This window comes from Pelmatolapia mariae, linkage group LG8, assembly GCF_036321145.2.
Source record: "Pelmatolapia mariae isolate MD_Pm_ZW linkage group LG8, Pm_UMD_F_2, whole genome shotgun sequence".
NCBI lineage: Eukaryota > Metazoa > Chordata > Actinopteri > Cichliformes > Cichlidae > Pelmatolapia > Pelmatolapia mariae.
In genome coordinates this window covers 15,238,971-15,265,625 of record NC_086234.1, presented here as the reverse complement: position 1 = coordinate 15,265,625, position 26,655 = coordinate 15,238,971, and the positions used below count along the sequence as shown (strand labels likewise).

General features: G+C 38.7%; 1 protein-coding gene across 1 annotated transcript in view; it reads left to right on the top strand.

The window, feature by feature from the left end:
* The window catches only part of LOC134633885 (protocadherin-15-like), a 230,463-nt gene that overhangs the window by 49,765 nt on the left and 154,043 nt on the right, over positions 1–26,655 (top strand). The window contains exons 5-9 of the mRNA XM_063483036.1: positions 12,173–12,333; positions 12,801–12,956; positions 16,301–16,420; positions 18,894–19,004; positions 22,931–23,101. Coding sequence (XP_063339106.1) covers positions 12,173–12,333; positions 12,801–12,956; positions 16,301–16,420; positions 18,894–19,004; positions 22,931–23,101 — 719 coding nt within the window. The remainder of the gene's footprint in view (positions 1–12,172; positions 12,334–12,800; positions 12,957–16,300; positions 16,421–18,893; positions 19,005–22,930; positions 23,102–26,655) is intronic.

Here is a 26,655-nt window from a genome sequence, read left to right as displayed (position 1 = left end):
CACAGGAAAAACAGTTTTCCCAATTATATTAGCATAGGTGAAGGCTGTTCTGCTGATTAAAGAAGCAAATAAATTAGGCTAGAGAAAATTGAAAAACTTGGGAGTCCAAAAACAGTGAATATTACTAATCAGACAAAGAAAAAAATAAAGTGTGAGACCACACGCAAGAGCAAGAAGACGAGTACAGAGCCTTTAGTTTGAGAAAACTACGCCTCACTGGTCCTCTGCTGCCAACTTCATTAAATGCACAAAACACCAGGCTCAGTGTCAACAGAGAATAGGGGACTCCAGGGTGTTGGTCTTTGGTCTGAGAAAAAGAGACTGGTTGATAAAATGAAAAGATAAGTAGATAACTCGACATTGAAATTCAAGCTTGGATTTGTCAGGCGAGTAAACACTAGAAGTTTCATCACATCAGAAGTTAAAAGCACAATTTTGAGCATTATTATTGTGTATGACTAGTTTTCAGTTTTATTTACACATTTTCATTGTGGTTTCATTCAAGCAGCTGGTGGAATCCAGATGTTGACATCTGCATTTCTTTTTCTGTGAGGCACCTTGTTGCAGCTTTTCTCGATCGCTTTGCTGCAGCTCTCGCAGTCCCTATTTAAATCTCAGAACTCATCAGAGACAGTTTGTACTTTTGTCAGTCAGAACTACAGATTTATCAGCTTCACTGCATTAGTGTTTTCAATCAAATCACTTCAGACCTTTTTTCAGATATGTATGAAAGAGCCCGATAAGTCACACACTGTCAGTAGCAGCACTGAAGCTGTCCTTCCAAAAACAAATATAAACCACACATTCTAAGAAGAGTTGAAACAAATAGAAACACATGAGTTTTTTAATATTTGAATAGGATTTCTATGTCTTTTTTGGACAATAGTTTGTAAAGCTTTGAGGTGGTTCTGTGAGAAAATCCCAACCAACCGCAGTGTCCGAAATACTCAAACCAGCACGTATATCACCAGCAACCGTGCCACATGTAAAGTAACTTAAACACCTTTATTCCCTGTTCTGATGCTCAGTTTGAACCTCAGCAGGTCCTCTTTACCATGTCTTCATTCCTAAATGTGTTGAGTTACTACCATGTGATTGGCTGATTAGATATTTGCATTAAGGAGCAGTTGAACATGCGTGCCTAATAAAGCGGCAAGTGTATATAGTGTGGTTTTACTGTACTATACAGTAGCGTCGTGTGAGTAATGTTCTCGGTTCTTATGAGGTTTGTTTTCTGACAGAAAAGATAACACAACATGATATGTGTTGAGATTTCACATATCATATTGCTTTTCTCAGTTTCATCATTTCTATCATGTAAAATTCACTTAAATCCCTCACATTTTATTTTTGGGTCTGAACACTTCTGAACATTTACTCTAAATGAAATGTTTGAACATTAGATACAATCACCCTTAACAGCTTTAGTGTTGATAGTTGGGGGGGAAAAGGGAGATTTTGAATTGTTAGGGACAGTAACCAATTACCAAACGAATTCCTACCCTTTACATTTTTTTTTTAAGATTTCACACAATGTCTCTTAACTACTAAATATTTTGTTTGAATTAAATATATCATAGGTAATAGCTTGGCCACATTGTTTAACACTGTGTGATTCATTTGTCGGTGCAGTAATTGTGTACATATTGAATATCCAAGTGTGTGCCTGTTTAAGCCGTAATCTTCCTAACGGGGCTGGTGAAGAATAATTTAGCCTTGGAATCGTTTGTATGCATTATGGCATGTATTGCTCTACAACTGTGAAATAGTGTTACAGATTTAATAGAGGTTGTAGCTTTAGGGTGATTATCTCTGGTTGGTGTTAGCAAACGGGAGAGAGTCGAAGAAAGACAAGAGAAAAGAGAGGGAGACTAACAAGTTGGAAAATGTTTGCTCAATTTTTGTATTTAATAGTATCTAATCAGCTTTGCTTACTGCTATTTCTAATATTAATGTACTGCTGTAAATATACTGAGGTTTGTTAATCTAGCTTGCACTGATAATAACGTAGCTGCAAGCTAAATAAAACAGTTATTAGTCTGCACTTTGAGAAAAAGCTAAGGATCCACCAAAGTTGCTAGACATTATAGTTATGCCTGTAGGTTTTTGGAAAGAGGCACATCACGATGTGATTAAAGTACAGACAAAAGTATTGGATTAACTGTTTAGTAGTTACCGCTGTTTTAACAGTCTCCAATTTTCATTTTAAATAAAAGATTGTTTTTAATAGTTGATGAAAATCCTTTGCCGTCAATGACTGCCTGAAGTCTTGAACCCAAAGTCATCACCAAATGCTGTGTTTACTTCCTTGAGATACTCTGCTAGGCCTTTACTATAGCCCCCTTTTGTTTGTTGCTGCTCATTTGTGCATCTCTTCTCTCTGCCTTCAGTTTTGTCCTCAGTAACTAAAAAGCATGCACATGCACAAAAATGCACAGTTGTGTTGAACTCCAGTAACCAACTTGGCTATTGAAGAATATACCATTCCTTTGCCTGGAGAAAATTATATGTTGCTTTTATATGTGCTTTGGGTCATTATCATTGAAAATCAAATGGAAGTGGCTGAGTCTGAGCAGAGTACAGCCCTATACACTTCAGAATTCATCCTGCAACTTCAGTCAGCAGCCACATCGTCACACACCTGTGACCACTTTAACCACCCCTTAAGTTTTCCCTTTCCCTGATTTAAATTTTTTTAACATCCTGTCCAACATGTCTGCTATAACCTTCCTCTGGAGATGTCTAAACTACATTAGTCTTGTCACTCTTACATTGTCTCCACACTGCTCAAGCTGAGCTGTCCTTCTCTAATCCCTTCCCTTCTCGTCACTCCTAACACAAATCTTATCATCTTCAACTCTGTCACCTCCAGCTTGGCTTACTGTCTTTTTGTCACTGCCACCGTCTCCTAACCATACATCATAGCAGGCCCTAGAGTCATTTTGTAAAGTTTCCCTTCACTCTTGCTGCTATCCTTCTGTCACAAATCACCTGACACTTGTCTCCACCCACTACACCCTGCCTGCACTCTTTTCGTCACCTTTCTTGTGCTGGCCCCAGGTGTTTAAACTTGTCTACCTTTCACCTACCACCTTACATCTTTACCATTTCATCTGCCTTCCTCATATTCACACACATGCCTTCTGTCTTGCTTCTGCTGACTTTCATTCCTCTTCTCTCCAGAGCATACCTCCACCTCTCCAGACTCTCTCTTCCTGCTCCCTACTCTCACTATAGATCACAATATTATTTATAAATATCACAGCCCACGGAGACTCCTGGACAAATTGAACTCATCTGTCAATTTGTCCATCAACAATGCAAACATGAAGGGGCTCAGAACCAATTAATGATTTAATCCCCCCCACCTTGAACCCATCTGTCGCTCCTACTACTTCATTCATGTCCTGCACCACCCTTGCATGCTTTTCTGCGTATCCTTGCTAGTTTTGATTTCAAGCTCTAGTCAGCTGACGAAAATCCTTGTCTCCTTCCTTAGTGCCTAGCCTCATGTACAACACACACTACAAGCTTTTTCTTTTGCCACCTCTCTCTTTGCAGTACAGCTAGCCTCCCAATACTCCTGTCTACTCTCGCCATCTCCCTGACTATCCCACTTTTTTTATTAACTGCTTCCTTTGAATAACTTCCCAGTACTTCCACATTCCACCACAGATCTCCTCGTCTTCTTTCCTCTGTCCAGAGGATATGAAGACAGTCTCTTAGCAGTTTTTCTCACAACTACAGCTATACACTTCCATTCATATTGTAACTCTTCCCTGTGCCACCGAGAGCCCATCTTAAGTCTTCCCTGAACTCTGCAACATTCTTCGACCTTATCCTCCACCATCTAATCCTTGCCTCTGCCTTCACTCAGTTCCTCTTCTTGATTTGCAAACTACCATTCGATTCTCCCCTGACACCACTTTACAGTTTCCTATCTCTCCTTCGCACAAAATACAGTCCTCCTGTGTGCAGCTTCTCCCACTCTTATGCCACCTTATGTTCCTCCCTCTTTTTGAAGTATACATTAACCACAGCCATTTTTGCAAAACTCATCACCATCTGTCCTTTCTGCATTTCTCTCCTTAGCCTACCCAAGACCTCCTCGTCACCTCTGTTCCCTTCACATGCATGTCCACTCAAGTCTGTTCCAATCATGACTCTCTACCACTTCATCCAACTTACTCCAGAATTCCTTTCTCTTCTGACATCCACATTGTAGGCTATACAACATCACCACATTCAACATAACCACTTCCTACAATCTGTTCACCTCCACCACACGACTCGCGCACTCTTCCTTCAAGATTACTTCCATTTCATTACGTTTCCTTCCTACGGTAGAAAAGTTTGAATCCATCTTTCATGCTCCTAGCCTTGACTCCCTTCCACCTGGTGTCCTGCACACACAACACATCTAGTTTCTTTCCTATCAGCCAGCTGTAACCCTTAACTAGTTATAGTCTCTACATTTAAATTCCCTGTACTCTCATCTCTACATTTATACCTTTTTATTCTTTCTCGTACCCTCTGAATACTCCCTCCAAATCTCCTCTTCGTCTGTCTTCACCTTTATGCAATTCTCCCCATTTATCCAGGCTTGGGACCAGCACTAGGAGTACACTGGCTTCTGGCCCCCTTTTGACTGGGTTTAGCCCAACCCTGGATTAAGGTTATCACTCAAAAAATTGAATTACATCAAATGCAACAATGACAATGTAGAAATACCAGCAAAGGCCCACGTTGTACCTCTTTTTCTGATAAACTACCTTTTTAATTATTTATTTATTGTATTTTATTTTTCTTACTTTTGGTACAGATAATGTGAAAAGCCCTTGACTCTACTTGTTGTGTGAATGCAATATTTTAACTTCCCTTCTCACACACCAAACAAAATGGACTGAATTCATAATGCTGCTATGTTGAAATAATGCTTTGTTTCAAAGAAGATTCATCTGTGAAAAGTGTCTCTCACCTCTGTACTTTTCTTCCATTTATCATTTTGGAGGGACCAGTTCAGCCTTTTTCAAAACAGATTAGAGCGGTCAAACAGATGTCACGAGTAGTAAACGCTACATAGCAGAAACCATTATTTTGCACGCGATAACGTTGTAAATTATAGGAAGTCAAACTACTATAAAACCTCAGTAAGAGAGTCAAAACAACTTTTGATGCTTTTAGAAATTATAATGTTCTCTAATATGTCTTTTCTATGTGTCTGCCATTGAACTATCTCAACTTAAATGGTAGATAAAGCGAATTTACCTTGGCCAGCCAACACTCATTACTTCTTTTGTTCTTCCTATCCAGTGCTATTTGTCTTGAGTCTCTCCCCACCCACTAAGCGCTCAAGAAGGAGGTAGATGTGATGATTACTTTTCAGCCCATGGTTCATACCTGGATGACACACTAGCAGTGCAGCCACATTCAGTTAAGCTAATGTCCTGTAAAATATTCTATTAATGCACTGCCACTATGCTCATTTTCTCTCTATTTACTCCTAATATTCTCTTTATTCTTTATTTATATCACCCTCTCGTTCAACCCAATCTTTCTTCTCTTCTGCTGTCTTTCTCATTTCCTTTTTCTCTAAATGTTCTTTGTGCTTCTTTTTTCTCAGGCAATTCCCTCCTTCGTGCACACCCACACACACCGGCGGCTTCATATGGTTCTGCCCGTGTGCTTTAACACGTGGGTCAATTTAATCAGATGCTGCTGAGTGCTGTATTCAGTCACACATCCTATAAAGTGAGGTCACTGTGAAAAGAGTCCATTTGCATTAGATGGTCTGTGGTATCAAATTAGACACAGTTATACAAGGTATAGGTACTATTTCTATCAGGCTTCTTCGCCTGTCTTGGTGAGGGTTTTTTTTTCTTAATTTTTGCTAGAAAGAAGCAGAAAAACCAGCAGAGAGATAGCCAGACGATGGTAAGGAATGAAAGCCCCCTAATGAATTCCATTTTCTATCCCATTTCTCATATAAAGAAACCAATTTCATTAAAGTTCCTCGTTTATATAAAATCAGCAAATCACAGCAAAGCATTTGACATGGTTTCCATGGTAGCACAGAAGGCCATGACCCAATTTTATGTCTGGCAGATCAGATATGAGATCGCTCAGTGCGCGTGTGTTTATGTTGTTGTGTGTGCAGACGGGTGTGTGCACACAGACGAGAAGTTTTCCAGCGAGCAAACACAATCCTGCTTGCTTCTCAACTTTCTAGGGCTCTCTTTACACACATGAACATACACACAGTAGTTTGTAGGTGTAGAAGTTTTTGTAGTTTTTTTATTCCTTTTTTTGTTTTTATCCATTTTCTCTCTTTTGTTTGGTGCACTGGTCAACATACGTTTGGGTTTTCTGTAATTTTGTTTTATAAAGTTGAGTTGCGTTGAGCACAGATGAACACAGATGTAATTGTTTACACACAAAAGCACTTGTTTCTCAAATCTGATGGGCCAGATCAGGTCGGGTTCTCCTAGTATACCCTTGGGTGCTTAAGGCAGCAACAAAATTTACATTGTTGTTTCTGTTACAAAGGTTTTGCTTTTCATTTAATTTTTTTGTACCAACCTGGAGTTACAGAGATCTCTCTTAGTCTGGCTTCTCCCCTTGTACTGTACCTGGCTGACCCATGTGACTCTAGGCCCCCGCCAGCATAGCTCTCAGGCTGATTGAACAACACACAAGGGTTGCGATCCTCTATGTATGAAAAAATGATGCAACAACAGGGATTTTTATTTCAGATAAGGTACAGGTAGGAGTGGTTGGAAATCAAGCTTGGCTGCGGTTGGCACAGATTTAGCATCATTTAGCATCACTTTTTCTTTTTCAGTCATTCTTTTATAGATTTGCTGCTGTGCTCTGGATTATTATCCTGTTGTCTCACCTAATTTAGGTCAAGCTGTAAGACGGATGGCACATTTCACTCTACGATTATTTCGCGTACAAAGGAGTTCATGGTTGATAACTGCAAGGTGCAAAGGTCCTGTGGCTTAAAAACAAGCGTAAATGATCATCTGTCCACCGCTGTGTTTAACAGTTGGTATGAAGTGTTAGTGCTGATATTTGGGGTTTTTATTGTTGTGTGTTATTGTCCAATATCTCCATTTTGGTCCCATCTGTTCAAAGAATGTTGTTCCCTAACTCTTGTGGTTTGTTCAGATACAACTTTGCAAACCTAAACCACGTCACCATGTTTCTCTTATGTCACTTTCTCCTGGTAATCATTCCAAACAAGACATATTTGTTCTTTTTTTTTTTTTTTTTTTTTGTTATTGTGATACCATGAACATTTAACATGCTAACCAAGGCCTATAGAGCGTGAGCTGTAGCTCTTTGTTTTTCTGAAGTTTCTCTGAGAGTAGTATGGTTTGACCTTGAAGTGAATTTGCCGGAACGTCGACTGCGGGAAAGATTGTGGCATTGTGATAATGCACACCTGAATGCTCCAGATCAGCAGACTGTAAAAACTTCTACTTTTATAGAGGTGGTGACATTTGCTCAATTAATCAAGTGCATTTGATTAACAGCACCTGGCTGCTATTTACCCTCTTAATTCCTGTGGAAGTGGTAAAGGTGCACTTAGTCTTTCATAGATCTATTTATGGTCATGTGAAAACTTTCTTTGTCATATAACTGAAATTATAAAGTGATTGCTAAATTTAGTAGAGCAAATAAATTTGTTACTGCAATACAGAAATATATAAAGTGATTATGGAAGTGACTTACTTTAGGTTGCATTACAAGCCGCTGTTGCCCTTGTGAACAACAGCATGAGCCTAATGAGGCGTAACTTACTGTGCACCACTCAGTTTTCGTAACTTCACATATGCGGTCCGGTTGGAGACATGAGTGTAAAAGAAGGTCAATCTTTAGCATCATTTCAGTAATATATCAGTGCAGGACCTCAGAGAGTCCCAGATTACAGAGATGAAGGTGCTGCAACAGCTTGAAAGGATAAGTTGTTTAGGGAAAAACTAAAAAAGTAAACAGAAGAAAAAAAGCTAACTGCAATCATTTAATCCTTGCTACCTGTTTTTCTATTCGTCTATAAGTGCTCACACAGAATTAGTTTTTTCTAAATTGTGGCCCCTATTTATTCAGTGCAGTGATACTCAAGTGCCAGTGTAAATTGTCACATGGCCGTGATGACTTTGCAGTTGGCAACAACCAATGCGCTAACCACAAACAAGGTTTAAGAGGAAAATGATGTAGAGGAAGCAGAGAAGGGTGAGAAAGAATAAGAACAAGCCCAGTCATTTCCGTCGTTCCAGAATTGCAAGACAGCCACATAAGGGGGTGAAAGGACTGGCATCACATGATTTGCTGTAGCGTGTAATGGTGAATACTTTTTCTTCTGTACATATGAAAAAAGAAAACAATGCTTGGTTTTGAGCACAAATAAAAGTCTTTTTTAAGCAGTTGCTAATGTTGCAGACAGTTTACAGCTCAGAAAAAAGGATGGGAGGTTTCGAGAAAACCACAGTGATCTTCAGGTTTAGCCCTTCGTTTCAGTGTTATGGAGGTGGTTCACAGAGAGGGTTATCTTAGCCTACTGAGCAATCAATTTGAAGACACTCTAAAGTTTTTTTTATCTTTCTCTAATGAGCTGCAAAGAAAACTTTAGATCCCTAGGCAACTTTAACTGCATTTTTTTCCTGTTGGCCACAAGCAATTATAAAGCAATTTTTTTCTGTAACTTTTAATATATTTATATGAGCCAGAAAATAGCACCTAAGCCTTGTACTTGTTGACCTTATATTAAAGTTATAGATAAACACCGCACCCCTGGCGTCGTTGCCCACCTCTCAATTTTAAATACACGTAGACATTGAGGGCTATCAGGAGTGGCTATGCGCTTACCTGCTGCTCCCTGGCAGGTAGCTCCATGCCCTCCTGGGTTTTAATTGCACCTTAGAACACATATACATCAACACTACATATGAGCGGGTAGAGGGAGGTTTGGAGTCTTCTCACACCCCGGTCTCTGCGGCCTGCTGGAGCGGGGGGGCTAGGAGGAGGAGTTGGCCGTCCGACTGGGGTCTGGTGTGTGGGGCCTCCCTGCTGCTGCGGAGTCGGGGCAGTCTGCTTCTCCCCACTGCAGGGAAAAGGGTAACACCACCTGGGTCTGGGTGCAGTTTCCCCCTCCAGGGGCAAGGGTACCTAGACCCGGTTCTTAGAGTACGCTTGGGGAGTGTGATTGTGTGTACAGCGTCTCTTTATGTCTGTCTCCACGTTGGTTGAGTGTGGAGTAATTGCCTATGAGAGCATGAGGGTGGGAATGGATGTTTGTATTTGAGTGTGCCTGTATGTCTGTGTCTATATGTCAGGTTGGGTATCAGACGCCACCTCTCTGGGGACATCTCAGGCCCTCCAAGGTTTGGAGGCCTATCTCCCCCCACCACTTCCCCTGCCGGTGGCAGACGCCCTCAGACATCGATGCGTTGGTGGTTCTTTGTGTCCGGGGGTGGGCGTCCGGGTACACACCGGCTCACTCCTTGGTGGCTGCTTATCCGGGCCTGGAACCTGGGGCTCGCTCGGGCCACTTCGGGGGTGGGGTGCCCTCGGCCTCTCGCCCTGGGGCTCGGTCACTCAGGCACAGCTGGCTGCCGGCGGAGCTCACGGGCACGTCACTGCAACCCCCCCTGGCTTCTGCTCCGCGGCTGCTGAGTGATCCCTCATCTGGGACTCTCCTCAGCTCTTTCTGGGACAGTGGCGCGGCTGCCCCTCTGTTGGTCTTCCTTGGTCTCTTGTGTTCTGGGGGCCTCTGGATGTCTGGAGTTTTGATCTCCTCCATACCTGCTTCATGCCCTGGAGGATGGGACTGTGGCCCCCCACACCCTCTAGCAGATCATTACATTAAGGAACCTTTTAAATACAAGCGCGCTCATGCTCACAGGTGTACACACAGGTGCTCACACACACAAACTACACCCTTTTTGGCTCCTACCTCAAAGCACACTGTGCGCTGTCGATCTTACGTGCTGCACAATAATGTTTAATATTAAGTATTTAGTGTTATATTCCCATATATCATTGTGATGTTGTTTATTCTATTACTCTCGTTTTCTTCTGCTTGTTTTCTTTTTTCTTTCTCAACAGGTGATCCAGGTGATCGATATATGTATTTTTTGTCTGCTTATTTTGTTGGTTTTTGTTTTTTGCCCTTTATCCCCGTCCCTCTTCTCCGCTGTTTTTTTTTGTTTTGTTTTGTTTTTTCCCCCCTCTTTCTTTCTCCCTTTTCTTTTCCCCTGTCCCGTATCTAGCAAGTAAAAAAAATTAAATAAAATAAAAAAAACAATAAAAGGTAAATCAAATGGACCATTACGGCAAGGCTGGGATGGTCCATTTGGTAAAGTAAATCCGTTGGGCATCTTTCTTCGCCTTTAGACAATAATTCTGATGGCAAAAGAACCAAACGGGACAGGTTTAAAAAAAAAAAGAAAAAAAAAAGTTATAGATAAACAATGCAAACTTAGTGTTTTTAGGTCTTTTTTTAACAAGCAAAGTAGTCTGGTAATGATATGTCAGTACCTGTTGGCCAAAAGATTTTAAATGCTCACACACATATAGTGTTTTCTTTTTTTAAATACCGTACTTTTGTTTTCTACCACACCTACTCACACCCACTACTCTTTTGGCTAGTTGCAGCTGTGTTGCTGTATAGTTTGTCCATTCTGTTTTTCATCCCTTCATATTTTTCTAACATTATACTTCGATCATCTTGGTAAAATATGCTGTTCTACTGCCAGAAGACCTGTCAGTGTTTGTGGCTGACCTTTCTCATGTGAGCACACTCCTTGGGTTTACTTTTCGAGCTAATAACCACCTTCGTGTAACTGCTCAGCATGATTTCCTGTTGTTTGGGTGAGTTGGACTTGGTTTGTAGCGAAGAGCCCAGGTCGTTATGTACCATCATCTGTTGAAAGGGCAGATGCCAAGTGAGATGTGTTATTAGTTATCGCCCCAATTAACTAATCCATTTGTTGTTTTCACGTAAGAACAAATACAGAGTAAAAGCCTCCGGCATCTAATAGTCAGCTGCAGGATGGGACACAATAGTGTTTTTGATTAATAATGCAGTGTGTGGCATCTGGTAATGGGTCACTTGCATTTTTTTGGAGCTGTACAAATGGAGTCAAGCGGATACATTGTGATTCATTTTTTTATGTAGTTGTTTTTTTCCACTTTTATTTATTTATTTTTTAATTTTTTGCTTCCTCTCTGTTTAAATATTTCCCGTAAACATCACCAAATATAACAGGAGCACATAAGACCAACGCTCAAGTTATTCATCAGCTGTTCACCACTAATACAAACATCCCTGTTTGATTTTCATTGACAGTTTCACCCACAAACAACAAATAACAGCACATTTTGTGACATTTCCAAGTTTATCATTTCTCATGTAATGTGCCTTCTCAGACCTCATGGCTTAATTTTTGTTTTTGCAGATAATATGCCCAGCTTAAATTTCTACAGCTCACTGATACCATTTAAATGGTCTTTTCTTCCTGTCTGTACTGTATTTGTCTCTCTTTGTTTTCGCTTTCCAGTAGTTTTCTCATTCCCAAATTACTTCACCACCCACCGATGATTGTGTTAAATTAATCGAGTTTATTTCATTTTGCCATCTGTCTTATTAAAATGTTTACTTTTTAAAAATATTTTGATGTTTTTCTTTAATTAATTCCAGGCTGATAAAAGCAATTAAATCATTAAAACATTTGTTGTTTTCTTGTTTCTTCCTGAAGTCTGTCTGTTATGTTTTGCGTTGCAGACAGTCTTCAGTATTCCAGGTATAGTTATAGCAGAAGGAAGCAGAGTAGCCCCACTAAATGCCTTTTTCCCCTCATGTCGCTGTCTTCCTCTCTGGCTCTATGTTGTGAGCTTCTCCACGTAATTGCCCTTGACTTTGTCTACATCCGGCATATAATTTCCAGGTATATATTTAATTGAGAACATGAAGAAAAACTGAGGGTTCCGTCTGAATTGTTCCTGCTTCCTTTTCATTTATTAATCATTTTGGACCAAACTGTTTCTCTGTCTGTTTCTGTTTAACTCCAGAGGTAATTGAATTCTACTTTTTACATCCTGAAGCTCTGGACGCTGCGTCTGTCTCTCGAGCCAAAGGATTATTAAACCTGCTTTTATTTTATTTCAGGAACATTGTTGGTGGACAACATGCACATCAACGGTGTGGCTGAGGGTCCGGATCGAACCATCTCTCTGTCCCTGAGGGACAACAACAATCGCTGGGTCATTCTTGACCCTTCCAAACAAGCCCTTTACCTAAACAGCACGGGACGGGTTCTGGACAGAGATGTAAGATTTATTCTAGCTTTTCTTCAGTCGCGTTCACTCATTGTGCCGTATGCCAAACTAAAAGTAAAATTGCTGCTTCAGCAAATGCAGTTTTTGCTCCTAGTTTTTCTTTATTTCGATTGACCCCAGGAGACATAAACAATGGAAGTACATTTACATTTCTATCTTTCTTATTTATTTATTTTTTATATGTTTTTTACTTTAGCCATCATGTGCTGTTGTGAGAAATTTAGCAGGTTTTAGCTCTTTTTGCCTCTGAGTAAACATTCATCATCCTGTTCTAAAGTAATCCAGCGCTTGTTTTTGACTGTGTGATTTGGCACAAAAAGTAAATACAATACACAAAGTCTTTGTGTAGTCTTTTTTTGTAACATCTTTCTTTTCCTCAAGATAAATATACTTGATTTAAAATTGCACATTTAACATTTTAAGAACCTCTTTCTCCTCCTGTGTTTCCTCTTTTCCAGCCCCCCTCGTACATTCACTCCATCGTGGTTCAGGTTCAGTGTACCAATGAGCTGATAGGCACTGTGATTTTACACGAGGTCCGCATCGTTGTTCGAGACCGCAACGACAACGCGCCCCATTTCCAGCAGCCGAGATACTACGTCGCCGTGAATGAGGTAAAAACCCAGTCGCACACAAAAACGTGCACCATCTCTGTCTGTGAAGTAAAGCTAAGTCAAAAGAAAGAAAGAAAGCAATAAAGCCATTCATTAAACCGACCTGCACAGCTGCTGCTGTTGTGAAAGAATTAATCAAAGTCATCGATTTGAGAGCCGAGTGTGTTTGTGTGTTTGTAGGGGGGGGGGGGGGCTACAGCTCACTCATACATGAATACAACATATCAAGTGTACTGTACACTAAGCCTTCCCACTGCTGTCCTTTCAGTCATGCTCTTTTATATATTCTATAGAGAAAATGCAGCAGTGCACATTGTCTGGCTTTTTGTGTGCGTTTTTGCTGTCGTACCAAAGTTGAAGGGCAAGGTAGTGAACAGTAATGAAAGAAAAATCTCAGTTCTTGGGCAGCTATATGAGCGATCTATATCTGTTATTCTGGGGTTTCCAAAATAATCTTTATGATGCCAATCCCACAGTTAGTTTGTTCTCCAGAGTCTGTAGAAGCAAAAATATAACTAGAGGAGGTTCAAACTTAAGCTGGACAAGGATACATGTAGCCGGCTGCCAGCACAGACCTAGCAGTCCCGGTAGAATATCTCATTATACAGTCCTTCCACAGCCTGTCCAACTCAATCTGTCTTCTCAGTCTCTCCCTTTCTTTCTCTTGGCCTCTCCTCTGTTTTTGCAGAACACCTCTCCCTCCCTCCCTGGCTCTCACACATATACACACTCACATGCCCCCTCACCACTCCCACCTCTTCATTATGTCACCTTTTCTCAACCTTTCCCACCTTTTCGTTGCCACACTCTATAAATTTCTGGTTGTCGCCGATTCTTGTTCCCACCCCATCACCTCCTACGCATTTCCACTTCCTCATTACTCCTACTATAATAGTTTCCTCCATTCACTACCAAGGTTCACAATACAATTAAGAAGATGCACTGTAAAAAAAAATATGATCCCTGTGGAAGGCCAAGGTAAATTCATTCTATTTTGCGGTAGTAAGTTAAAAAATTAAAACATTAATTTAGATCTAGGTAGTAATTTAAAAGTAGTAGCACATTTATTGGGATCTGAGTGGACGTGGGCTCATTATGTGGACAACTATTTTCTAATTCACTTCTATTGGCCCCAGAACTCAGACAAAAGCAGTAAATTTGAAATCAAAAGGTGTTCATCCACTTTCATCTAAAATCTTATAATCTAGTCTTCTTCTTCGCTGTCTATTTCTAAGAAATACTGACTACAAGCAAGTGAGTCAGACTTATAAGACAGACAGAGGATATATGGTTATTTATAAGGATGTCTAGGACACAATTTATGAGTTCAGTGAGTATTTTTTCTGAGTACAAGGTGATCACTGTGGCTGATTTCATGAGCTGGCACCGGTGCTTGAGTCTGGAGTTGCTTCATTACAGCTGTATCCAGAAGTGGCAAAGTGACAGCATGAGACATTCTGAAGACCATTGTGAGATCAGTGGGAGGCAAAGATAACCCTGTTGAGGGAAATGATGTAACAAATCATTGGTGCAACAGCTAAATTAAAGTTAATCGCGGATGTTTCCAGTGCTGTCTGGAGATTAAACTTCTGCGTTGACACGTAATCACGGATCCCTTGGCACATGGATCGAAAAATATAGCACAGCAATACATATATTGGCAAAGTTCTTCTCTTCTATGCACGGTGGCAAGTGTGCCTCTTCCACCCTAAAAATTTCTCTCAGAAAAATGAAATCAAAATGAATGGCATTCTTTTTGAATGCCTTATCTGTTCTCTGTATGAAAGTAAGCTATCTTTTTCTGACTGTGACATTGAATTTAAAGGAAAATACTGGCTCACAGATCAGTGAGTTTTTGTAAACAACTGCAACAACAAGCTATTTTACAGTATTGTACAAAAATCTTTAGCTGCCACTCATTATTTAAATATTTTGGTGGGAAAATGGGAAGTACATGTAGTTATTTACTGAAACATGCAAACATGCAGTGCATAAGTACACAATATATGTGTTTAAAGGAGCTTTAAGGTGAATATTTAGTATGACCACCTTTATTTTTCAACAAGTCTGAACTCGCTTAGAGAAGCTTTTTTGTCATTTCTTAGTCTTAGCCTTCAGGAATAGTTCTCCAGGCATCTTGAAGGACATTCAGAGCTCTTCTTTGGATGTTGGCTGCCTTTTGTCCTGTTCTCTGTCAAGATGATCCACACTGCTGCAATAATGTTGTTGTCCGAGCATCTCTCAGGTCCTGTGTCAGGTCTTTTTTCCCCCCCGTTTCTGTATTTTCCTATTTCTCAAGGACATGACTTTCAGATGCTGCTTATCTGCATGACTTTTTTAAGCCTGTCACTTCTTCTTTTGTCCTCCATTTGTCCAGTTTGCTCAGTTTTTTTAAGGACACTGCACACCATGTGAAGATACCACCATGACAAGTTTTCAACAATTTGGGAATCCTGTTGGTGGTGAAAAATACTATTTTATGTTTGTCAAACTGTTTCTCTTTTGCAATTTTTAAGCCTGATTTGACCCAGGCTTGAAAACCCAACAAAAAATATTTTAAGCATATTAGGAACTAATTAATAGTTCATACATCTAAGATTTTATTGTACTTTCATTACTGTACTGTATGCCATTCTGGTCACGTGACTTAAAGTTGATTAGATCCTTCTGTAAACAAGTTATAGACAGAAAATCCTATCAATGTCATGTCATATTCTTACTAAATAAAATATATTAAGTTTTGATAATGTAATATATTACTCAGATGGATGTTTAGTAAATAAGATTCTCCATGATGCTGTTCTCCCATGTTTAAGGGGATTTGTCCAGCCCCGCCCTCAGTAAATGAGCGTAAGCAAGGCACCAGTTTGCGCAGTCAGCTTTTTCCTATAAATCAATTAAAACTTGTAATATGCTTAAAAACAATTTGAACACTGGTGCAAATTTCTGTAGTTTCTCTCTGGATTTGAAACAACGGATTTTGACTGTGAGTCTTGTGAGCATCAGTTTGTGATTTTTAGTTTATGATAACTTTTTCATTTTTTGTGTAATTATTGATTAACATTTTGATTTGTGTGGCTTTCCATTTGCTACCATACGTGCAGGTATTTGAGTTTGTGTATGTGTCTCCTCTGATAGACTTGAACTGGATCTCACTGTGTTTTAACCGATCCAGGGACTTCAGATGGAAATGAGCTCATACCTAAATGTGCTACAAAGCATATTTTCTCTTTATGTTCATCTAAATTGAAATAAATAAACAAACAAACAGCACAGTGTTGGTTGTTGCAATAAAGGTGTATAGAGAAAAATATTGAAACTCTCTTTTTCTGTTGTGTTTTCAGCTGACTCCAGTTGGAACGACTATCTTTTCTGGTTTCTCAGGAAACAATGGAGCAACAGACATTGATGACGGTCCCAATGGACAGATAGAGTACACCATCCAGTACAATCCGAGAGACCCGGTAGGTCATCCACTTGCCCACTGATCTCTGTCAACATGGTGTAGCATGGTTATAAATTCACTAGAGACCAAGCAGCAAAGCTGCATAAGCAGTTTTAGTGCTTCTGCCTCTTTATTCTTCCCCTTTCTTCTCTTTGACAATAGAGTATAAAGCAGTACTGATTTAAAATTTGATTGAGATCACAGTTGAGCACTGTTTACTTTTTCTTCTTGCCAAATCTGATCTTAGAAATCATATTTTTTAACCATCTGCTCCAGTTTCTAAAAACAAGTTACAAATCGGTTTCCTAATGCACACCAGCAAAATTAAGCAAAAGACAACCAACATCCAGAAAGGAGCACTTACAATTCCATATTTAGATCTGTATATAAAATATACATTATAGCAACATTAATGTAATAAAAAATAAAAAAAAATATTAGAAATTTTCTTTTGATGCTCAAAAACAGTAGCCTATAACATTAGATTCTCCTTATGCTTTACTTTCATCTCAGCCATAATTAATGTTAAAGGCTGTTCAGTAGCAGACTGACTAAAGGCATTTACTGTTCAAAGATTAGTGATTATTGCTAAAGACTGCACAATTAATCTTCTGCATGAAGTCCGATATAGCACCGTTTCTTATCTCTTTAAATGTTCACATCAGTGTTAATTTTGACACCAAATTTGTTTTAAGGAGTCTTTTGACTAAAACATCATTTAGTTTTAGTTATAATTTAGGCATCTAAATTCTTTTGTTTTTAGTCTAGTCTACTTTTATTCGAAGTTGATTTAATTGACCAAAACGTTTTGTGTAAAAGTTTGTCTTTGCCAGTGGAAGCTGCTAAATGTGTCAGTAGAGGATGTCTACTCATCTCCTCCTTGTGTGTTGACATTTTGTTACGTTTTCATGAGAAACAGGGAGCTCATACCTAGGGCTGGGCGATATACTGAATCATGAGTTTGTCTACGTAAGATGGTTAAAATGGCTTTATCGTAACCATTGAGTATAAATTGACATGTAAATATTGAGCAGTCGCCATGAGTTTTTCTTTTATCCTACGCACTGCGAATGCATCATTAACTCCGCCCTCCCAGAAAATTTTCTACCTGACACAATGCTGAGCATGCGTGTTTATCTACTACCAGAAAAATATGGCGACAGGAGGAGTTTCGGGCGAGCGTGACTCGCTGGATTTCACATGGAGCAAGCAGAACAAGATGCAGTAATTTGAGTAATTTGCAAAATATGCCGCAAAACTATTGCCGCAAAAGGTAGCAGTAGCATGAAATATTCCGCCAGCTGAAAAGTGCAAAATTAAGACTGTTTTAAACTCTGCATTAATTATTTTACAATTTTTATATGTTATAAGCACAAAAGAGCATCTTTTTAATTTGAATTGTTTTATTTTGTGTCGTCAATTCTTGCTTCATGTACTTTTTTGTTGCAATTATCTTTTTTTGTTGAAGGCCTAGTGTTGACCACAGGAAGAGACTTACTGTGACAGTACTGTCATTTGTGAAAAACCTCTGTGTCAACTGATGGTTAAAATGGTTTAAATAAAACATTTCAATTCATTCAGATTTTTTTGTTGTTGTTGTTTTCAAAATGGAAAAAATAATGAATAGTTAATTTGAATGAGTATACCAGTACGATGTTAGGCATTATATGGTTGAAAAAAAACATTTGCTGTTGGAGATTCTTTAAACATATCGTGATATATTGTGTATTATGATATAGACCCCCAAAAAATATCACAATATCAGATTTTCCTCAAATCGCCCAGCCCTCCTCCTACCCTGTTTGTTGTAGACAGATCAAATTGTAGTGCACTTAGTGCACAAGGAGATTCTTCTGATTGGATGACTTCTGAACACATCCTGCCTCACTATAAAACTTAATTAATTCTGATTTGAACTTGTCTCTCCACAATATTGTCATCTCGTTTTTGTCCTCACACATTTATTTAATTGTCTTGTTTTCATCAGAAAAAAGGTCTTTGACACAAACTAGTCAAAGAAATTAACACTTGTTCACATTAAGCTTTAGTAGAAACACTGAGATGTTATCTGTGCAGTTGAGAAAAGCTGATGCTGAATCTCAGCTCCTTTGAATAAATTCTTTATTTCTGTTTTTTGTTTTAGCAAATTGTTGTCAGCACTGTGTCTTCTTCTGGTTAATTTTTCTTTGAATGTCACCTATTTTATAAACATACTAGTCTTTATTTTTTTTCTCTCATCATAATAATTTTAATGAATTATTATAAATATAGATTACATGAATTATTTATTTTTTTTAAGTTTTGTATCATGAATCATCATCATCATAAATCTAAAATATATTTATACTGAAATTGCACAGTCACATCCACTGCTTAATCCAAACAAGTGTAATGCATGCCTTGTCAAAACTGTATTGAAAGAGAAAGAGTGAATGGTCGACCCTGGCTGTGACTCACTCTTGATGTGTGTAATGTATCTGTTTGTCTTTCAGACAGCTAACAGAACCTTTGACATCCCGCTGACACTGTTTGGCTCTGTAGTTCTCAGAGAAAGACTCAACTATGAGGATATAACAAGATACCTAGTCATCATACAGGCTAATGTAAGTTTTTTCAACATTTCTATTTGTGTATTATTATGTCGCACTGTGTTAGGTTGATTTTTTAAATCATATATTAAGTTAAATCTCTTGAAGGGAACACCTTTCATGTGGACCTGTCATAAAGAATGGCTGAAGAAAATCAGCCATCTCTCATGGGTAGGAGTGTAGTCTGCTGCCTGGAGTGTTGTTTTATGTAAATTTGTATTATCATGGCAACATTAATGTTATGCAGCTTTTCTCACTATTTCTGTATTGTTGTGTGAGCCTTAAGGGATCTCTTAGAGCACCCCTAATTATCACTAATGTCTCTGTTAGCCTAATTGTTTTCCTTTTATTTCTGAGCTCTGTGTATGTTTTATTTATAAAGGTGGCTTATAGTGATTTTCACTCAATAAGCAAAGCACAGTTATGGAAAATTGTAGTTGAAGTTTGAAGGATGCTAAGCTGAAGCATGATAGAAAATTGTTTGTGTTGCTGATGGTGCCAAAAAAGTTTGTTTTTTTATTGTGTCAAGAAAACCTTGCTTTCAAAAGCAGTTCTCAAGAAAGTATTCTGCAAAATATTCATATGTCTCAAGGCCCTGAAAGCACTATGGAGAGTCAGCAGTACACTGTAAGATTAATGTATTTCTGGCCACTTAACAGAGTGACATATTTACTGTTTGTCTGAATACAGTATTAAGAGTGTTTTGAGTAGCTTTGAAATTACTGTATATAAATTCCTAACAAAAGTTTAAGCTTAACTGAACCCATACAACCACAAATTAGAAAAGAAAAAAAATCCCTGGGAACATGGCTGACCATTTAAGCTGTACATATATTGGAGATAAAGTATATACACCTTGTGTGAAAACCTGTGATTTTTTTGACTACATTGTTCACTATAGTAAGGGTGAATTCAGATGAGCGATTGTTTTAGAGCAGCGGTCCCCAACCTTTTTTGCGCCACGGACCGGTTTATGTCTGACAATATTTTCACGAACCGGCCGTTAAGGTGTCGCAGATAAATACAATAAAATAAAAAAAGTACCGGTAGCAAAAAAAGGAAGATTTATTCATAAAACACAGGAAAAGACCCAGGGAAACCGAGTTAATGATAAAAACGCAAAAAAAAAAAAAAAACAATAAAAAAAACAATAAAAACCCTGAAAACCATAAATTTCACACCCGAGCCTCAACTCTTGCGGTCCGGTACCAAACAACTCACGGACTGGTCCCAGTCCGTGGCCCGCGGATTGGGGACCGCTGTTTTAGAGTCTGTGGTTTCAGTCCTTATGTTAAACTTGCTAACTGTGTCCACGTCATAGACTGTCCTCCTAGCTTAGAGTCTGAAAACTGATTTGTCTTAAAACTGTATTATTTTTAATGGCCTCTAATAGTAAAAAGACTTCAGGTTGTAAAGAAGTCTGTAGAAAGATGAGCCTCAGCTCTTTTGATCTGTAAACACTTTCCTGATGACTTCATGGCCTCAATTCCTTGAACTGTGAAATGAAACCTGGCTCGGTTTCAGTTCACTTTAAATAACACATGAAGTTCGTTTTGCAAAGTATGTTCGTTATTAGAGTCACAATAGACAATTATCCAGGGGTATAGTCAAGACTCGTCTATCACAAGTCATTAGCCGATGACTGCGCAGTGCTCTCAGTTTTAATTTTAGATCCATCTCTCTCTCGTCTTGTCCAGTTTCAAAACACCAAGATAGTGTTGGCAAAATTGCTTATCATGAGTCACTGCGTGATGTCACAGCTTCTCGTCAAGCATAGCTTACAGTAATGAAGCCAGCAGGGGAAAACTCCTCTGTGAACTTGATGGAAATCTACTATTTTTTTAATGGTTTTTTTTTTCCAGTCTTTAAACTATATATAATTAGAGTTTATATTATTTCATATTTGTGTTATCTGATTTCTCTTTTTAGATGGTATCTTCAATCTTGCTCATTAAAGATGTTTCAGGAACTTTGTAAGCATAGTTTTGAGGAGATCATTTCTTGGCAGAGGCCCCGGTTTCTTTCTTTTACTGTCGAGTAATTGGGAATATAATGTATTGCAATGATTTGATGTGATTAAGTAATATTAAAATGGGAACTTTGAGGAAACTTAATTAAGGGTTTATACCTGATATCTTGATTGTCTAGTGCTTAAGTTGTGCTACTTAGAAGAGTTTAATGGCAGAAAGCAGCTTTATCTGAACAGGGTTTGAGAGTGCTCCCTCATATGCATACATAAAATGTGAAGCTGATGGATATCTAGATGACTCACACATTGAATAGCAGATAATATCTCATGGGTTTCTTCCTGTAAGTAAGATGTGGTGATCGCACCGACTGTTGAGTAGTTGAGGAGTTTAGTTAGTAGCCTTATTTGGCTATTTCTTGCTTTTTATCTTTTTTTTTTTCAACTGGACTGCAGATGAAAAGTAGATGTAAATATTAGAATTAAAATTGTAGAGAATAAAGATAATAAATGACCTAAGTAGACGGAAATGTTTGTGAGAATGCTTACTATCAGTCTCTCAGTAAGACTGTGTTTTTTGTGATTTACTTATTTTTATTTTTTATGAGGGTTTCACTGAAACCCAGCTTAGGGTCTGCTGGCCTTCTTTTGAGTTACAAGTCATGTGAACACATCTATTTTTCATTTTGTGTGTACCAATGTCATACATTCTAGTGTTTCTTGTTTCAAAAGCTTCAAACCTTTCCACAATAGTAACATTCTCACTGAAAAGTAATTCTAAGATTCAGTTTTCGTCTTTGAGTTCAATGTCATCAACCACCATGTGAATTGGTCAATTGAAAAGAATGTATTTATTTAAACACCTCTTACATATATCCTTCTATTTTTAAATTAATACCTATATGATAATTATATTACCTGCAGAATATTTCCGAGTTCTAGAGTTTTAAACTACATTATTTAATTAACCTTTACCAAAAAAATCTAAATTTATGTGACTCCTCAGAGAGACCTAAACAAAACGAAATCAACCTGTAATTCCAACACATGTGGGAGTTTTTGACTTTGTACAGAATACCAAATTCTGTTGTATCAATGGCATTTAGTTAGAAAATAAAGCAAAATCTTCAAAACATTTTCACTGTAATTAACTGTAATCCCATAACAACCAGAAAGCATGCCATGAAATGCAACAATGCTGTTTCATTTTTATGCAGTCTTACAAAAAAAGGAAAAGGTGGGTTAGCAGTGCTACAACTTAGTCCAGCCAGTGGACCAATAAACAATTTTATTCATGCTATCAAAATATGAATAAAAAGTTTGGTTTTCAGGATGATTTTTTCTACTACTACTACTCGGGTATCTTGAAAGGCGTTATACAAATCTAAGTTATTATTATTATTAAGTGTTATTATTTTCTCTTCTTAATTTTACATGGGTGAGACCAAATGTTGGAACTTAATTTATCCTTAGCATATATTCGCATTTAAGAAATGAGAAAACAGGCTTCTTTTTTGTCTAATAAAAATGTTAATGCCTTGCAAGGCTGAAACACCTGACAGATGTTGAACATCATTTCCTGTGTATAGTTTTGAATATTTTCGGTGAATCATACAGGAGCAGATGGGAGTGGGAGCAGTGCATGCTATACTTCCATATTTGTTATTCTACTTTACTGGAATTTATGTAATATGTTGCTGAATGTGTATTTTTGTGAAATTTTGGTCACCAAAGAGATTCATGAAATAGATTACAGTATGGTGTATACACTTGCTAAACATATCAACCATATTGTATCACCAGCCTACATGAACATGAATGCTGTGCATTAGATATAGAATATATCAGATAAAAACCAGCCTTTCTGTATTATTACATGTTTTTCTTGATCATATCCTGATCATTCAAGACACAAAGATAAATGTAGCCACATAATTATGCATTATCACCAAAAAAAATCTGTCTGTCTGTCTAGGATCGAGCCCCTAATCCAAGTGACCGTCGAACAGCCACCACCACACTAACTGTGGATGTACTGGACGGTGATGATTTGGGTCCAATGTTTCTACCATGTACGCTTGTGGGAAACACCCGTGATTGTAGTCCCATCACGTATAAGGCTAATGTGCTTGAGCTGACCGAGCCGGTAAGTTTGTGTTTGTTCTGTACTTTGTTGTATTTGTGTGTACTGTGCAGAGGGAATTTTTAGCTTTAAATTTTTGTAGCAATGTCCATTTGTGGATCACTTACTGTCTTCAGTGGACAATGATAACATGTATACACTCGCCGCCACTTTATTAAGTACACTGGTTCAGCTACTCATAACACAACATCAGCCAATCATATGGCAGTAACTCAATGCATTTGGGCATATAGACATTGTCAAGACAACCTGGTCAAGTTTGAACAGCAGCAGAATGGGGAAGACAGAGCATTGTTGATGCCAGTCGGGCTAGTCTTAGTATTTCAGAAACTGCTCATCTCTTGGGATTTTTCTGAATTACCATTTCTTGATTTAGGTAATATCATACAGAGTTACTTTAGTTACAACCTTTTAGTTCCCTAATTTCCAGTAAAATGAAACTCTGTTGGCAGATTGCAGATGGTTTAGAAACTTAGGGGAAACTGCAATTATTAACCACAGGGTATATTGATAGACTGCGTCACCATGGATATCTTCACTTTCTTGTCTTCGAGCTTTCAAATCAAGGTCTAATGCCAATTCAAGCCAGCAGTAAAGATAAACAGATGAAAAATGTATTTACTCACTTTGGCATTTAAAATGTAGCTCGTTTTGCCGCAAACTACAGACTATGTAATTAGAATAGGGGCTAAATTTTTCCGTACGCTCTAAAAAAAACATGCAATTTCATTCTGTATGTTAACTCCTGCAGACCCCATTGTACGTTTTTCATAAGCAATTAGAGCCATTTGAAAAGGAACCCTGATATTTTAATGATAAGACCTTGTCAAGCAATGTCTGCTGGGAGTTACAATTTGCATAAAAACAGGATTTTACTGTGTCTATACAAATGACTAATGAGCATCATTGTATACAGGGAATGTCTTGGTTTTGTATTTTTGAAATACAAGTAGGTATTTTTTTCCCTTCGATTATGGCAAAATTGTATGGCGGATGAAACTGCTATCCTAAAATATGTCATGTGTGGCCTTCAGAGAGTTCTTGACAGTCAAAGTTTGTCTTTTATAGATCCGGCTATTACTCTCTTTTGTATGAACAAGTGTTTCAGGGCAGATTCTGCAACACTGTAGCCCATATTTATGCTTACACAGCTGTATGTACTTTTGCATTTGTATCTGTGGCATTTAGCTGATGCTATTATCTGGAGAAACTCACAATACAACTTTGTAAACAAGGGGGAAAAAAGTTGCTTTAGGCAAAATCTTCAGCTATGACAAGTCAGCAGTGCATTCATCCCTTACAACACATATACACACACCCGCACACACCCTTGATGGTGACAAGCTAGCAGTGCGTTCATGCCTTAATGCCCCCCATTCACCGACACACACATACATAAATCCAGTACCACAGCCGTGGACTGGACACCGTCTTCTTCATCTCTCTATTTTACACTGAGATAGTTGTCGCATGCACACACATGTGCTGACTCTGCTCCAGACAGGCTGAAGGAACTACTTCTCTGCCTCAAGATTTCTCTTTTCACCTCTCTCTCTCTCAGACACACACACACACTCTCTCTCTCTCTCTCTCTCTCTCTCTCTCTCTTTCCAGCCAGAGGAGACAGTCTTGGCTGGGAGGAAAAACACGAGTAAATCAACTTTACAGCTTGTGGTTTTCAGAAGGAGTAAGTGTATGTGGACAAGGACAGGGTTTAAGATGGAGATACAGGGGGGATCTGGTGGATGGGGGGAGGGGAGTGAAAGAGAAAGGGGGGGGGGGGGGGGGGGGGGAAGGGGCTAGGCAGAAACAAACTGTTTTTCCTGGGAGTTACAATTTGCATAAAAACAGGATTTTACTATACTGTCTATACAAATGACTAATGAGCATCATTGTATACAGGGAATGTCTTGGTTCTGTATTTTTGAAATACAAATAGCTGTTTTTTTCCTTCGATTATGGCAAAATTGTATGGCGGATGAAATTGCTATCCTAAAATGTCACAAAATTATACTATGTGTGGCCTTCAAAGTGTTCTTGACAGTCAAAGTTTATGTCTTTGATAGATCCGGCTATTACTCTCTTCTGTATGAACAAGTGTTACGGGGCAGATTCTGCAAATCTTGAGGGGTCACAAAACCCCTCAAGATTCTTGAGGGGTTTAAAACCCAAAGAGACATAGGGAAAAAAACACACAAAAAAAAACCCCCAAGTTGTTTCAAACACCAAGATTGTTTCTCACTTGTCGATTATTTCCCAATACAGAGCTCTTGCTTACTCCAGACGCTTCGCTGATTTCAGTTTTTCTGATCTTATGCAATCACAGCAATAAAAATTGGAGTCAGTCAGATAAGCTGTGGTTGCTTGGCCTCATCTTTCTGTAAACTTTATATTCACTATTAATGAATCTCAGACTGCGTTCTCTCTTTACACGAGTTGGGAGCAGTGCAGAAGTCAAATTAAGGCTCATATTTAGGAAACCTATTTGACTGCAAGCACCCACATGATCATCATTAAGGAAAATCATTAAGAAATCAATTTCATAACAGATTACCTTAGGCAAATGACTGCCATGTATTTACTACTATGACAGGTCAGAATGAAAAAGGTCCTTCATATAGAGCTGTCCTCTAAAGAATACAGTCTTATTCATCTTCTTTAGGCTGCTCCCACCACAGAGCATCATTTCATCTCACCCTCCTTTGTCACACCAAATGTCCCCCTTCACTACATCATGGTGAAGGGGGACATGCAGCTTGTTGCTGAAGGAGGACACTACATCTGTGATCCGTGATCGTCCTCTTTGCCATTCTAGTAACTCTGTATTCACCATGCTTTGTCCAGTATATCCACTACCCCTCCTCTCCACATGTCCAAACCACCTCAGTCTTGTCTCTCTAACTTTGTCCTCAAACTGCTCACCCTGAGCCGTCCCTCTGATACACTCATGTCTAATCCCGTGCATCTTGGTAGCTCCAATTGAAAACCGTAACATCTTTAGCTCTGCCACCTCCACCCTGGCCTCCTGTCTTTTTTTAGTGCCACTGTCTCTAAGCCATATATCATAGCAGGTCTCACTACCATCTTGTAAATCTTCCCTTTCACTCTTGCTGCTATCCTTCTGTCACAAATCACTCCTGACACTCATCTCCACCCATTCCACCCTGCCTGCATTCTCTTCACCTACGTTGTGTACTGTCCGTCCATCCAAAACAATGGAGAAGGGCATTGTCCATGATGAGTTTAAATACCCCAGCTACAGTATTTAAACTAATCTATTTTCAGTATCTCTACACCTTGCGTGGGCACCTTTCCTCTTGTTTCTCTCTCATTCACACAATTCTGTCTCAATTCCACAAACTTTTTATGAGAATACACCAAAGTCGTTTGTGTCTTGTATCTGCCTCCCGACTGTCAAAAAACCCCATGAATAAAGAAATTAGAACTTTAAATTCACACTCTTATTTATTTATTTTTGTCATGAGATGCATTGAAAGAGAAAGTAATGTAGTTTCCTTATCACAGATCTCCGGAAAATTGTATATCTTTTGTATTTC